The 16,136-nt window shown below is 39.1% G+C and overlaps 1 protein-coding gene across 1 annotated transcript; it reads left to right on the plus strand.

Annotated features, from left to right (window-relative positions):
* The first annotated feature begins 654 nt into the window (after nucleotides 1-654).
* kics2.S (KICSTOR subunit 2 S homeolog) lies at nucleotides 655-9,421 on the plus strand. Its single transcript, XM_018255995.2, has 3 exons — nucleotides 655-1,352; nucleotides 5,161-5,449; nucleotides 7,670-9,421. The coding sequence occupies exons 1-3, from the start codon at nucleotides 1,016-1,018 to the stop codon at nucleotides 8,478-8,480; spliced, it is 1,437 nt and encodes a 478-aa protein (XP_018111484.1). The 5' UTR covers nucleotides 655-1,015; the 3' UTR covers nucleotides 8,481-9,421.
* Nucleotides 9,422-16,136: the final 6,715 nt, after the last annotated feature.

Below are 16,136 nucleotides of genomic sequence, written 5' to 3' on the forward strand. Positions count from 1 at the left end.
CCTTGGTAAATGGCTGCCTGTCTTCATGGCAGAAATTACACTGTTTAATTAAAGGACCAGTAACATCAAAAAAAATGTATTAGTATACATCGAAAAAATAAACACCAACACATATTTAACTTTAAAATTGCAAAGCCTTTATTAATACAAATTCTTTCTTCATACCATGTGATTTCATCTGGCACGTTTGGTAAACTGAAATAACCTTAATGTTAACACTGATTTTGGAAGAAATGTACCATGAGATTGAAACTGGGCCTTTACTGGGATTTTAGAGAGTAAAAATAAATTGGGGTTGAGGTATTTGTGCCTGAAAACAGCCCAATGTACAACTGGCTGTAAAATATATGTATATAGTAAAATGCATCTTTGCTTTTAAAGAAGACATATAGGATAAATGAAAAAAAAACATGGTTTTAAAAATGAATATCTTATAAATAAATATAAAATAGCCCCTTTATTGTAGCTCCCTATAAATGTTCTCTGGTCCCAGTTTCAAATGAGGGGTGGGCGTGTCCTAACGGTCCCTGCCAGAAGCAAGAATCTGCTGCAAGGGGCAAGTATGGAGTATGGGGCAGGGTCAACCTGGGGGTGGGGGTAAGGGTTTTTTTTCAGAACAGGTTGAATTCTCCTTTAAATTTACTTTTAGTTTGCTGGAAATAGAAGTGACCAAAGGATCTTAACGGTTAGGGACACGTCCTTTTCCTCGAAATGTGCTGGCTTTATCTGTTAGCTGTCTCCTATAAACAGACCGAGCTAGGAAGGTGCCTGTAGGGTGGCAGGTTTATTTCCAGCCAGGGCACTTCCTGCTCATTCAGACAGCACATTGGGAATGAGGGGATCTTTAGTAAGCTTGATGCTCTGGTTTCATGAGATTCTTGCGCATGCGCACTAGCAGGTTTCCGGTGTCTCGTGCGAACAGTAAACACAGAGAGCAGCTGTCAGGAAGTTCCCTTCCATAACCCGGCGGCCTGCTCTGCCCATACCCGGTCGCTTCATCGCCTCTCACAGCTGCATGGTGGTACCTCAGGATCCAGGCGATGCTCCGGCTGCCGCGGGCCTCTCGTTGCTGGAGGAGGAGGAAGAGGAGGACGCGGAGCTTTTACTGATGACCAGCTCGGTCATGATCCCTCTGACTTCGGCACAAGTCACCGCGGAGCAGAACGTGCTGCAGATTTTCTTCTCTCACCTCGGCAACTGCTCGTATGATAAGGCCAAGGACCATGTGGAGAAGGAGAAGGAAGGCAACAAGAGCGCCGGCGCCTCCTGGTCCCTAATGCTGGTAGCCCTGGCTCATCTGGCAGCTGCAGAAAAAGCCTATCACAGCATGAGCTTCCTGGGCCAGAAACAGGGTAATGGGCTCCTCCTTCTCTCTTTCAGCCTCCATACCTGCTGCTTTGTCTTACTATTCATATCACGTGCCTCTATATCCAGCCCAGGTGTGAACACTGCAATGGAGCCTTTCTGTTTCCATGTCACATTCTGTAGCTGTTTAGGAGAAGGAAGAATGGACTTTCATTCCACAGGTTAAATATGGAGAGCAGGGTCATAACTGCAGAGGAAGGGAGGCCTAGGAGGTATAAAGGGCCCTATGAGGCCCTAATTAATGAGCAATTTCAACATATATTAGTAAAAAGGACAACCTCTTGCTATGTTTGGAGCCAGGCCTGGACTGGGAGTCAAAATAGGCCCTGCCATTCCAAGTACACAGAGTCCCAAACAGCCCCCTACCAGCCCACTATATGGTAATTTTCTATGGAACCATACAGCAGCCCCTCTGGCATTTGACAGAACCCACAGATTGATAGTCTGGGCCTGTTTGGAGCCCTAAAATTAATTTGATCTGAAGCCCAGTAACATCTAGTTAAGCAACTAAAGGATAGAATGCTTTACTGTTTTCTGTTCCCTGCACTAAGACCTGGGTATTTGCAGCAGAAGTTGTCCTATTCCTATGCCTGTGTCGTTCTGTCAGTGCTCCTAACTAGCAGGCCTGGATTTGTGGCAAGGCCACAAAGGCCGGGCCTGGGGCGGCATGCTGCCAAGCCACATCTATATTTCCAGGTTCCTACAGGAAACCTGGAGCGCAGTTTACAGTTATAGTGCGCTGATTGGTTTGAGCTGGGGGTAGGGGCACAACATTGGTATTGCTTCAGCGCTGTCAAGGGGGGCCTGGCTCTTTTGAAAGTCCAGCACTGCCGGTCCCCCCTTCAAGTCCAGGCCACTTGTACCCCCTGTCCCCCAGTGATGCCGGCCCTGTGTGCGGGTCAAGAACAACTTAACCTGTGCTTGCCTGCACCCAGCTTCCCTCCTCTATTTATAGACTCGTTTTGCCCCGTCGATGATGCCACAAAAGGGGTGGGCCAGGCATGCGTCTATAAAACCAGAAGTCAGAAGCCGAAAGTGTAAGGTTGCAGCCAGGGAGAGCAGACGGAAGAGCTCAACCCAAAGCTGCCCGTGACCCGCAAGTGGTTTCCCCGAGGTCTGGTATTGGGCTGGACCACACATCACTACTCCTAAGCAGGTTGATGTTCCCAAGCTGTTATTATAAGTTCTTATAAGAGTAGAAGTGAAAGTGTAACTTAAAAAGCAATTCTCTTGAGTCTATCGGGAGTATTAACTTCCTTTAGTGAGAGTGTAACAAATTCACTGGACATTTTATACAGGAATATCATTTCAGCTTGTCTAAGTTTAAGCAAACTGTACTTCTTACATGGGAGGGAAGAGGAAGAAGCGCAGGTAAAAACAGAACAGTGATCCCTTAGTGCTTTATTATAGAAAAATTTTTCATTAAATGAATAGGCCATATACATTTACAGAACACATTTTGATTAAGTCTTGTTAATTCTCCTTAAGTCTATATAGGCATATGCTGCAAGGCAATGTAGTTAGCTTGGCTAAAGTCTAGAAAGGCTACACCCACTCTTAACCAATAAAATGCAGCTTTTTTTAATCAGCATAGTTTTTTGTTATAGTAACAGTATAACCGTAAACTAAATGATTTAAAATACATTTAAAGATTATATCTGTTTGCTAGCTACCCTCAAACAATATGTCTTGGCAGCAGGAATCCTGTTTTAGAGCAGTGATAGACGAGGCGTTTTCTTACGGTAAACTCTCCTCTCATGTGGGCAACAAACTACCCAAAAATATCTGCCCCTCTGCATCTATTTGAATCACAGCATGTGAAGTAGCTCGTAGCTTAGGGTGAAAATGCAGGGAAATTGTAGAATGAGCACACACTCCTGTGACACAGCAGCTTGGATAAAAACTTGATCTTTATTCTATAGGTTAAAACAACTGCCCTAACGCGTTTCGTATCTAGAGATGGAATAAAGATCAAGTTTTTATCCAAGCTGGTGTGTCACAGGAGTGTGTGCTCATTCTACAATTTTCCTGCATTTTCTCCCTAAGCTACGAGTTTGGGGCGCTGCACCCGGGCCACCAATCTTCACCGGTGAGTGCGAATTATGTCTACATTGCTTGATTCAGTTTGCCGAGAATTCTGAGCACGTAAGTGGCGGACCTGGGGCACACGCACCCAGGTCAAGTCTTGCATTGGGTGAGCTTTGGGGGGTTTTTTACCAGCAGCTTTGAGTTTTAGTGTTTGGATAGAGCCGCGGGTTTCCTTGGAGTGTACCAATCCATATTAACCACCCATCAACCACCAGCAGCCTGTACTGCCTCATTTGTCAGTTATTGTCAGTGGTCTTAGAGGCACATTATAATAATATGGTCAATTAATAATAAAAAAAATCAGTCATTCTGAAACTGTGACAAGCTGTTATGGTATATATTTGTGTAGAACCAGTAGGAGGCAGCATTGGATCAAAGCATAAATATTGATCTTTGGAGTGGGGAAGAAGAAAACTGGGATCACTGTGAATGCTTTCCTGTTCAAATGCTCAGTATATATATATATATATATATATATATATATATATATATATATATATATATATATATATATATATATATATATATATATATATATATATATATATATATATATATATATATATACTGTATATGTATATATATATATATATACTGTATATGTGTGTGTATATATATATATATATATATATATATATATACTGTATATATATATATATATATATATATATATATATATATATATATATATATATATATATATACTGTATATATTTCTAATATTAGATTTCACCAGGTTGTCAAGTAGCAGTCAGATTGTGAAAGTAACAGAGCTTTGTAGCTCTCTTGGTTTTCACTGATTGGTTGCCAGACAGTAACCAATCAGTGACTTGAGGGGGGGCACATGGGTCATGACTGTTTGCTTTTGAATCTTGCAAACTCACTGAATAGTTATCTCCCATGTGGTCCCCCTTCAAGTTGCTTACTAACTCAGAATTAGAGAGCTGAAAAGCAGAAAGTAGAGTTCTGGTTATTATGTTAGACATCCGGTCCACTCCAGACTTTATACATTACATTTTTGGTTTACTAACTATATTAGAAACATGTTTTATTTTGCACAGTTTATCTATTTACACAGTTTTTATTTTTACACTGAACTGTTCCTTTAGAGTGGAACTGTCACCCAGACATAAAAAGCTGTATAATAAATGTCCTTTTCGAATTAAACATGAAACCCAATTTTTTTTATTTAAGCATTCATAGCTGTTGTAAACTCATTTAAAAATCTCAGCCTTAGGCATAGAGGCGGGGCAGGCAATTACTTTCACTTTCCATTCAGCACTTCCTAGATGTCACTGCTCTCCACACATTCTCCCAGTTCTCTACACCATTTAATTGTGTAGCCAGGGCATGGGGATGGACATCAGGTCCCCTGTTTTGGTGCACAAACAAGATTCTGAGATGATGCAAGGCTTGTCTTAATAACAGTGTCCATAAAAAGGCTCCTGCCTGCTTGCTATAATTATAAATTATAATAGACGGAAGGAAACAAGAGTCAATTTTTTTGTTACAGTGTAATTAAAGTTAATTTTGCTTAACTAACATGATAAAATAGAATTTGTAATTATTTTTTTAGATGACGGGTCCCCTTTAATAGTGGAAGTGTTAACATTTGCTTGTCTAACTCCGTCCTGCCATCCTAGTCCTTGGCAGCAATTACTGTTTATACACTATCATTTTAACATTGGTGCCATGTGTCCTCCTCAGGTGGCCAGTCATTTTTCAGCAGAAAGGATTCCATCAGAACTAACTATACCTCATTGTACAATGAACTGAAGAAGGTCGTAACCACAGGCAGGAACGCAATCGGTGGTACTGCTCCTCATTTGGAAGAACTGCTTTCACATCTTTCAGAACAGCTCTGCTACTTTGTTCAGGCTCACATGGAAATTGCAGACTTTTATGAGAAAATGTACACTTTAAGCAGTCAAAAGTTTATAAACGCAGAAGAGCTGGTCAATATATTGGAAGCCATATTAAAGAAGTATAGCTCAAGGTTAGTATCTGAAGTTTTAATGTGGCCTGTCTATGGGCAAGGTGTTGACTACTTTATGACTTGGTAGAAGTACATCCTACTTTTAAAATTACTGGAGTGCTGCTAACATGGCCACCAATAGTAATAAGAAAGTGGATTATATGTAGAGTGTATATACTTGTCACATTTCATAAAGGCTATTGCAAAGACATTTTGTAAGGAAACAAAATAAGCATGTACAGCAGCAGCCATTGTGTCAGCTCAAAGGAGCAGGAAACACTGTGGTGCCATCTGTAAGGCACCCCTTAATGATTGTATTAACTTACCTGATACCCAGGCCTAGTATTTCTGTTATGAGAAAACTGCACTGGTCCAGGGATATTTCCAGTGAGCACTACAGTGCAATCCACTTCTTCGTGTCATTTGCTACCCCACATATGATAAATGCCATATAAAATGAAAAGGCTGCCTTTTTTTTATTAGATTAGATTAGATTCAACTTTATTGTCATTACACAAGTACAAGTACTTAGGTCTAGGTCTAACCAGTAGTGCAATAAGCAGAAGTGCAGGATAAGGTATAAATTATAATTGGTATGTACAAGAATGAACTGGATAATATTTACAGAGTGATTACAGTCATATGAACATAATATACAGTTTGTAGTAACTATTAAAGATCGGCTTTTTACTCTACTGTGCATGCGCACCCACTCGAAGAAAGAAGTTGCCTCTCGAGGAAGATGGAGGCGGCAGCAGAAAAAAGAGCCACCTATGATTTCCCATCAGCAATTCACATTATTGCCAGTGGGGTAGCATTTGGAGGAGCCAGAAATAAATAATAATCAGTTTTTTCAGTTACTTTCTACTTTATATTTATGACCTGTTTTCTAATATTGAAGTGTAAAGTTTGACTTTTTCACCTTCTTTCTAAAGCCGCTTCAGCCTCGCTGTTACCTGTTCTTAATTGATACATTTATCTTTGTCCCTGCTGAGCAGAAATAAAGGCAGCTGTTAGAATTCATAAAATGCTAATATTCCTCAGATGCTGCTGAGAAATGTATCAACTAATTGTAGCAAATAAATGCAGCAAATCTTAACAGTTCAGAAGCTGCCCCTGGATTACTGAACTGCCAGACTGAAAAAGCCAGAGACAGAAATAATACTTTTCAAATTAAATACAAATACACTTCAAATTTGGAAAAACGATCAACTCCATGTGGGGCAAATTAGAATCTGTCTTTGCCTGACTCTGGAAATGTGTCCAGCCTGGAATTAGAAACACCTTATTCTGCAAAGAATAAAGCACTTTTCCTACATTTATAGCTGTATTTAAGGTAATTTAAGCAGTGAAATTGAAGCCCCATCTTGCTGCTTGGGTTCACATTGCTTGCAATAATTGATATCCAGAGGGTTAACATAAGAACATGATAGCACTGTAGCTCCACATTTACATCATGAATCATCTGGCTTCAACTTGTCTTGGTAACTATATATCTGATGTTATTTATAGGCCTGCACATCTTTTAAACTGGATTTTGTCATTTTTCAGTATTTTGTTCTCTTCTGCAATGAAATGTAATGTAATGTTACCTCTTGCAAGGTGATACGTAAATGATAAGCTGAATAACATTCAATCTATATAATTCATTTGTAAATCATTTCCCAATCTGAGCAAAATGTATTGCAGCTTGATACTAAGGGGCAGATTCATCAAAATGTGAGGTTACTGCTCACCTCAGAAAACTCACTCACTTTCTATTCATTCCTATGGGATTTTTAGAAAAATCTATTTACCATTTGATAAATATGTTGTTAAAAATCTCCATAGGAATGAATAGAAAGTGAGTTTTTCTGTGGCGAGCACTAACCTCACATTTTGATACATCTGCCCCTTAATTTGATTAAGCTACCCAGTGCTGCACATTTCTAAGTAGGAATTCATTGTAGCTATGGGGAAATTTCTCCAGCTGAGTGTCTGGAATTTATATCTCACTCCCTTTGATGTTTAATTCCTTACAATGCAGAGGCTGAAACTGATCTGTAATTCAGTTGCTCATCTCTAGTTGCACATACAATAAATCAGTCTTTAGGCATGCATGCCATTTTAAACTAGAATCAGGTTATGACTCTGTTTTTTGCTTCTTAAAATGTAGGTACACCAAAACGTGGTTGGGTGAGGGGTTCCTTTCAGTCTAATAGTTGCAAGTATTAATTTTTTAATATTGTTTCCATCTTGTAGGTTTCACCACCCTATATTGTCTCCATTAGAAAGTGGATTTCAGCTTGAAGTGGATGTTCTCGCTCATCTTTTAAAAGCACAGTTTTTAATTTATGAGTGGAAATTCCTTCCTGCCTTGGTAAACTTGCACAATGCCCACACCAAACTACAAACGTGGGGTCAAATATTTGAGAAGCAAAAGGAAACCAAGAAGCATCTATTTGGAGGGCAGTCTCAAAAGGCTGCACAACCCCCACATCTTTTTCTGTGGCTCATGAAATTTAAGAACTTACTCCTGGCAAAATTCAGCTTTTACTTCCACGAAGCTCTCAGCCGCCAGACGTCGGAGATGAAGACTCTCACAGCTAAAACAAATCCAGACTACTTTGGGAAAATATCCAGTTTCATTAGAAAATATGATGCAGTCAATGTGTCTTTGATGTATGACACAAGGGGCTCTGAGAATTTTCAGGGCCATGGTTACCACCATCCAGATTCATATCGGGAAGCACCCAAAGGTGTGGACCAATACCCAGCAGTGGTGTCTCTGCCCAATGATAGACCTATAATGCACTGGCCCAATGTTATTATGATTATGACTGACAAGAGTGCAGACCTTAACACTTTGGAAAAGGTTGTCCATTTCTATGATGACAAAGTTCAAAGCACGTATTTTTTAACTCGTCCTGAGCCCAATTTTACCATAGTGGTTATTTTCGAATCAAAGAAATCCGAGAGAGACTCTCACTTCATCTCATTTCTCAATGAGCTTTCTCAATCCCTTAAAGGTTCTAGAGCATTTGCAAGCTTGAAGCCAGGCTCTAAAGTGTAGAAAGCCTACTGTAATACAATCACAATTAGATAATACTCAATCAGTCTGCCTGTAGCAGCAGCAAAAGGGCTACTGAGATCTTTCTAGCAAGTCATACACTTAGCCAGTAACAGAATTTACTTATATACAGTATTGTGTCATAAGAAAACTGTAGCAAATCCACTTATGTTTTCCCCCTCATTTATTGTTTTTCATTTAATTTGACTTATGCTGTCATGGATCTGCAACAGTTTTACTTTATTTTAATATATTGTGTTATTTGTATCTTGCTTACAACTTGTAATCAACATTTTAGGCCATATTTAAACTAATATTTTTTTTACTTAGCAATGGGATTTGACTAGTCGGAGTGAAGGTGAATTGGATCACAGGCACATTAGATGGTGGTTTATGACTCTGGGTCATTTCTTAACTTTGGTGCAATCCACAGTGGCTCATGGAGCATCATTACATGTGTTCTCAACTCAAACTCAACACCCACACTTGTATTCACAAGACCTTATTTGGTAAAAATCAAAGGTGAAATATCAGAGTATTAAATATAGTTAGCTGCATTCCAGGGAAGAGTGGTTCTTTCATTTTCACTGGTGTATTCATGGACAATGCCCTATGCTGTTAGCCAGACACAAATGTCAGCTTGTAGAAACTGGCAAGTTTTGATATGAATAGTTGCTGGCTGATCATTTTAAGTGTAAAGACTGATTCACTAGCTGCTGTTGGCTTCAGTGGAATGAATACATTTATGGCAAAGACTAGTTCTTTTGTAGAATAGCATAATATCTTTACTTGAAACATTTGTTAATTTCCCTGTTCCGGTGGTGCTGCAACTAATTGAAAATAATCTAGCTGCTGAGTGTTGCTTTTTTTTTTTTTACACAAATACTGTGGATCTGTAACTTTTATAGCCATCTACAACCATATATTAAATATAGCTAAACCCAGCCTGCACCCAGTGCCAATCTTTTCTGTACTAACCCAGCTTACCTTTTTCACTGCCATAACCCATCTAAACCAGGCATGGTCAGCATGTGTCCATTTAACTGTTGTTAAAGGGGATCTATCTTGAAAATGAAAATTTAATATAAGCTTCAGCAAACTGAAATAAGATGTTTTCTGAAAACAATCCGTTAAAAATTCTGTACCGTTTCTGAAATAATCAAGTTTATCTTCACTATCACTCTCTCAGCATCTGTTTCTCTTCATTCTCTTCATGCAGGAGTTGGGTGTCAGATAATCATTGACAGTTAGATCCAATATATCTTATAGGGGGCTCCTTTTGCCTAGAAGATGCTTTAGAGCTCACTCTATTAAAATCACCAGACATTATGTCTCTCTACATGCAGGATTTGTGCAAAAGGCAGTTTATTTTGTTTGTACTGGAATCAGTTATTTGAGTGAGCTCTGATACATCTGCTAGGAAATGAAGGCCCCCTATAAGATATATTGGATCATTCATCTCCACCCAACTCCTCCATGAAGAGAGAATGAAGAGAAACGGATGCTGAGAGAGGAATAGTGAAGATAAACTTGATTATTTCAGAAACAGTACAGAATATTTTATTTGATTGTATTTAGAAAGTTTCTTATTTCTCTCAAGTTAGAGGTTGGGAATTGCAGTGCAACCGCTGAAGGATCAGAGGTTAGATGTCCCTTCCTTGTTTATTTAACTTTCTTCCATTTTTTCCGTTTGCTGAGCAGGCTTGTGCAGTTTCATATGCAGTATGAAAGCATCATAGACCAATTGCCTTTCTGCTGATAATGAGTTAATCCTGGAGTGTCGGATTGTGTTAATTTATTGTTTCTGTTGTTACTGCAATTGGTTTTATTATTAGATGTTACTTAAAGCTTCTGAGTCAATACATTACTATTGACTAGGGATGCACCGAATCCAGGATTCGGTTCGGGATTCAGGCAGGATTCTGCCTTTTTCAGCAGGATTCGGATTCGGCCGAAGCTTTCTGCTCAGCCGAACCGAATCCTAATTTGCATATGCAAATTAGGGGTGGAGAGGGAAATCGTGTGACTTTTTGTCAGAAACCAAGGAAGTAAAAAATGTTTTCCCCTTCCCAGCCCTAATCTGCATATGCAAATTAGGATTCGGATTTGGTTCGGTATTCGGGGGGTCGGCCGAATCCAAAATAGTGGATTTGGTGCATCCCTACTACTGACCGTCCCGCGGTTTGTCTGACTAAATACTCATCCGAGTAACTGATCAGGATTCTACCCGTGAATGTCCAGAAAGCCTCACACAGTTGCCCCCACTGACATGGATCAGAATAAACATAGGGGTATATTTATCAAAGAGTGAAGTTAGAGTTCACCACAGTCCTCTAGAGTGAAATTCCAGCAATCTCTATTCATTTCTATGGGATTTTTAAAAGACTATTTATCAATGGGTGAAAGTGAAAGTTCATCCTTTGATAAATACGCCTTTCAAAATCCCATAGAAATAAATGGAGAGTGACGGAATTTCACTCTAGAGGACTGTGGTGATCTTTAACTTCACTCTTTGTTAAATATACCCCATAGAGTCTGTTCTTTTCTGTATGTACCCCTTACCCTATTCTTGGAACTCCAATCTGAATCCAGTTCATTTTAATACTAATGGGAATTTTCAGAAGAGCCTTACAAGTATATTTTTACATGCTGGCCTTTCTAATGATTTTTTAAAAAATATAATTCAGTATTGTGTGTACTTTTAAACTGAGTTCAGGTTTTTTTATGTCCTGTGCTTTGTCTTGTGTAGAAAATAATATTTGCAATGTGTTAAAACTTATTTTGGTATAACGGGTATAAATTATGTCTGCACTAAAGGATGGGTGTTTATAACGTGCTGCTGCAATAAAGTTCTCAAAGTGTAATTGGTATTAATTCCAATTGGACTGGAAAATTGTGTGATTTAGGATATTTATACATATACACACATATTGACTTATATCAAATATATACAACGATTTCTATACTAACTGTAGATTTTAGTATCACCATAGCCGTGGATATTATGCATTTCCAAGAAATCATGTAAATGACTCTTAAAAGCATTAGCAGCATGAGCCATCACAATATCACCCGGCAGTGCATTCTACAACCTCTCTGCCCTCAAACTCACACTGCTTCAAATGAAAGTTCTGTACCTCCAGTGTAAAGGTGCAATTTTTTTTTTATGGGAAAAAAGAACCCCCACTATCTGTCTATAATGCCCTCTAGTGTACTTGTAAAGTTTTCCAGGGAACACAACTCCAACCATTGAGACTGCAAGAAATTCTAGGTAGTTTATTAACTTTTGCAGTCCCCAATGTATCATATAACCCTAACGTGTTGTCAAACTCAAGCTTTGGTTCTTAATTGCCATAAAAGGCAATTGAATTAGTTTGGCAAGATCTTTTATGCCTAAAACCATGCTGAAACAAACCGTTATATTTGATTTTCAATGTTGTCAATCCCTTATTATCCCTTATTACCCCTTCCGAAAGCTTTCCTACCACTGATGTCAGACTAACAGCCTTAAAGCTTTAAGGCCGAGAATGGGATACCTTTTTGAAGAGTGGTACCACATTAACAATTTGTCAGTCTCTCCGCACGGCGCTAGACCTCAATGAATTGTGACAACTGAAGCAAAGAGGTTTAGCAGTCACAGTGCTAAGCTCATTCAGCCCCCTAAAAGACATGGAAGAAAATGGAAAACTACCATTCGTAAGCGGGAGCTTAGGGAGATTAATGCATGGTTTGGTGTAGGGAGGATGGTTTTTCGATAACTAGGCTGATTTTTCAATTGATTGATTTTTTGCCAGAGATGGGGTGTAGTGATGGTTAGGTCAAGAAAAACTACTTGCACCAGACCCGGATACGCACATCCCATAGATTTTTGATGATATTCAAGTCGGGGTACTGTGACAGCCATTCCAGAATATTGTACTTCTCCATCTGCATAAATGCCTTTATAGATTTCCAAGTGTGTATAGGGTCATTGTCTTGTTGGAATATCCAACCCCTGTGTAACTTCAACTTTGTGACTGATACTTAAACATTATCCTGAAAAATTTGTTGATATTGGGTTGAATTCATCCGACCCTCGACTTTAACAAGGGCCCCAGTCCCTGAACGAGACACACAGCCCCAAAGCATGATGGAACCTCCACCAAATTTGACAGTAGGTAGCAGATGTTTTTCTTGGAATGCAGTGTTCTTCTTCCGCCATGCAAAGTGCTTTTTGTTATGACCAAATAACTACATTTTTGTCTCATCAGTCCAAAGCACTGTGTTCCAAAATGACAGTGGCTTGTTTAAATGAGCTTTTGCATACAACAAGCAACTCTGTTTGTGGCGTGAGTGCAGAAAGGGCTTCTTTCTCATCACCCTGCCATACAGATATTCTTTATGCAAATTGCTCTGAATTGTAGAACAATGTACAGATACACCATTTGCAGCAAGATGTTCTTGCAGGTCTTTGGAGGTGATCTTTGGGTTGTCTGTAACCATTCTCACATTCCTCTGCATATGCCGCTCCTGTATTTTTCTTGGCCTGCCAGACCTGGGTTTTACAGCAACTGTGCCTGTGGTCTTCCATTTCCTGATTACATTCCTTACAGTTGAAACTGACAATTTAAACCTCTGAGATAGCTTTCTGTAGCCTTTCCCTAAACCATGATACTGAACAATCTTTGTTTTCAGATTTTGAGAGTTGCTTTGAGGATCCCGTGCTGTCACTCTTCAGAGGAGAGTCAAACAGAAGCACAACTTGCAATTGGCCACCTTAAATACCTTTTCTATTGATTGGACACACCTGCCTATGAAGTTCAAGGCTTAACAAGCTACTCCAACCATTTTGCTGTTGCCAGTAATCAGTACTGAGCAGTTACATGCATTCAAATTGGCAAAATTACTCAAATTTTTGCACAACCAGTTTTTCACATTTGATTTAATTTCATACAACTGAATGCTGCTTCACTAAAAATCTTTGTTCAGAAAACACCCCAGTACTCAGATGTTCCTGGGCAATGAAAGACATACCACTGTTATCTTTTTTTGTTGAAAGTGGAGAAAATTATAATGCAGGCTGAGAGGGGTTCCGAAACTTTTTCATATGACTGTAAATCAATTCTTTTTTTCAGTGTATACAATAGAGGAGTCAGAGTTACCAGACTCACTTTATAGCTGCACTATTGGCTCAGCTCAGTCTAGTCAGTGGCTGACTCAGGATATGGTTGATAAAGCTTTAATAAAAATTAATGTGAACAAGGCACCAGGGCCAGATGGTATACACCCCCAGGTTGTAAGAGAGCGTAGTTCAATTTTAGACCAGCGTCTATTTCTGATTTTCTCAGATTTGCTTTTATCTGGTATGGTGCCTATGGATTGGAGAAAAGCTGATGTCATTCCAATATATAAAAAGGGATTACGATCTCAGCCTGGCAATTATAGACCAGTAAGTTTGACATCTGTGGCGGGAAAATTATTTGAAGGCTTGTTAAGGGATCACATTCAAAATTTTGTCCTAGTGAATGGCATTATGAGCAGCAATCAGTATGGCTTTATGAAGGATAGGTCATGTCAGACAAATTTGATTGCTTTTTATGATGAGGTAAGTAAGATGTCGCACAGCGGGGATTTTGAGCTTTATTATACTATAGTCTTTTCCAGGATTCTTTGTAACTGTGCTCATGTAATATATTGAGTGTGACACAACTTGCACCCAATTTGGTAACTACCATTCTTGCACTAAAATGTGCTCTGTTTTGTCCCCAATTCTGCAAAGCAGGCGCAATTGGCATATTTTTGCACAGTGCAAATAGTTTATTGAATTGTGTTTTGCAGTTGTAAATAATCTGTTACCAGTTATGGGAAGAGGCTACTTAACAGCCAGCAGAGGGCAGCACGAGTCTATGTACATTTCTTTTAACTTTAAGTAAAAGGAATTCTCTAAAATGCAGATTTTACTGAACGTCACCTCTTTAATGCACTTCGCCACCTCAGACCAGGAGAAGTGCATTAAAGTAGCTGGATCCTCCTCAATCTTCATATTCTCATATTCTATGAGCCAAAAATGCATCAAAGTCCCAAAAACGCTGGTGACTTTTCCTTTTTTCAGCCTGATTGCCTGCAAAAGACCTAACAAATTTTTTTTGGGTAACCAGTTTCCCCCATACATTTGCAAACACATGAAACATTCATTTTATATTGGGCTCATGTGTAGGGCATTATAACAACTCTATTGTCTTTATTAAGTTTCCCTGGACATGTGTTTTTAAAAGTGTAATTTGTAAGTATATGCACCAACATTTAACATAAAGACGTCCATACAACTTTAAATTTCCCGCCCTATTGAAATTGACAAGAGTGCAAGATTCCTAGCGAAGTTTCGCTAGGCAGAAATGAACGCTAGCGCATCTTCAAATGCTCACATTGCCGAAGTAACGCTAGCAAAAAGTCGCCATTGTTCGGCGCCCTCGACAAAACTCTGGATATAAGTGAATTAGCGTAGTCTGAGCACATTTGTACCCGGTGAAGTGTAGCGATGGGTGTGAAGCGATCGCTGCCGGCAATTCACCCTTTAGTAAATCTGCCCCTATGTCCCCTGCAACAGGGTTAACCCCAGTCACATGACTGCTATTCATTATCAGTTCCCAGAAACAGGACTGAGGTGCAATGGTGCGTTACCAATAAACAGACAAACAAAACCAAAGGAAAAAAAACAGGCTAAAATGTTGACCCCTTAAGCAAAATGCCCCAAACAGCTGCACCATCTTCCTTTAAAACAGTCATGACCGAAGCACTTTCAAAACGGTGTATTTTCTTGAAAGCAGGACTCAATCTATTAAGAACTAAAAAAACCCACAAAATATAGATAGCAAGATGTCAGCCTCTATCAGTAACACACATCCATGCACCAGCAACCAATATTGATTTTGCTCATGCCAGATGCTCATGCTAAACCAGAAAAAAACAGACTAACAAAACTAAACTCATGCACGAATCAATGAAGTTGTCTTTCTTTATAGTCACACAATGAAATGACCAGTTTTCAAACGTGAAAATATAATTTTTCATTAAAATGTTGTATTTCTTGATCCAGAACCTATGAGTAAACTATTCATTTCCAACAAACATCCCTGATGTGAGAAAGGGTGTCATTCTCTAGTCCTCTTGACATGAATAACATTTGCCCCTTTATCTTTCCGTGTAAGAATTAAAACCATTGTATTTTACAGAGCGTATCTGCTATCTGATATATAACATGAGCCTGTTCCCTCCTGTTAAACATATATATTATATTTGTAGTTTATATAAACAGGGCTACAAATATACAACCATCAATAGTACCCAATACATGAAGAAGCAACCACATCCATCTACCAAAAACTGAATCACCCCTGTAAAAGACAGAAAAACCACATTTAAAAAATCTAAAAGCAACTATCATACAAGACATGTGTAATGATAAAATACAATACATGTGCCAGTAACCACATACACCTACAATGGCTAAAGCCCCTTTACAATGCAGATTTTGCTAATCCTGGGTCCAGTACACCAATGGAATCTATCATCCACCAAGTCAGTTATGTCATCATGCTACGCTCTGTATGGTGACATCATCATGAGGTCATTTTACACCAAATCAAGTTCCTCTGTGAACTATATCTCTGTCCCAGATTC

This window comes from Xenopus laevis, chromosome 3S (genome assembly GCF_017654675.1).
Source record: "Xenopus laevis strain J_2021 chromosome 3S, Xenopus_laevis_v10.1, whole genome shotgun sequence".
Taxonomy (NCBI): Eukaryota; Metazoa; Chordata; class Amphibia; order Anura; family Pipidae; genus Xenopus; species Xenopus laevis.

Excerpts from the sequence above, each read along its gene's own strand:
- kics2.S (XM_018255995.2), top strand. The coding sequence starts at position 1,016 with ATGGTGGTACCTCAGGATCCAGGCGATGCTCCGGCTGCCGCGGGCCTC. Across the intron at positions 1,353-5,160 it reads CTTCCTGGGCCAGAAACAGG|GTGGCCAGTCATTTTTCAGC; the intron begins GTAATGGGCTCC and ends TGTCCTCCTCAG. Across the intron at positions 5,450-7,669 it reads TTAAAGAAGTATAGCTCAAG|GTTTCACCACCCTATATTGT; the intron begins GTTAGTATCTGA and ends TCCATCTTGTAG.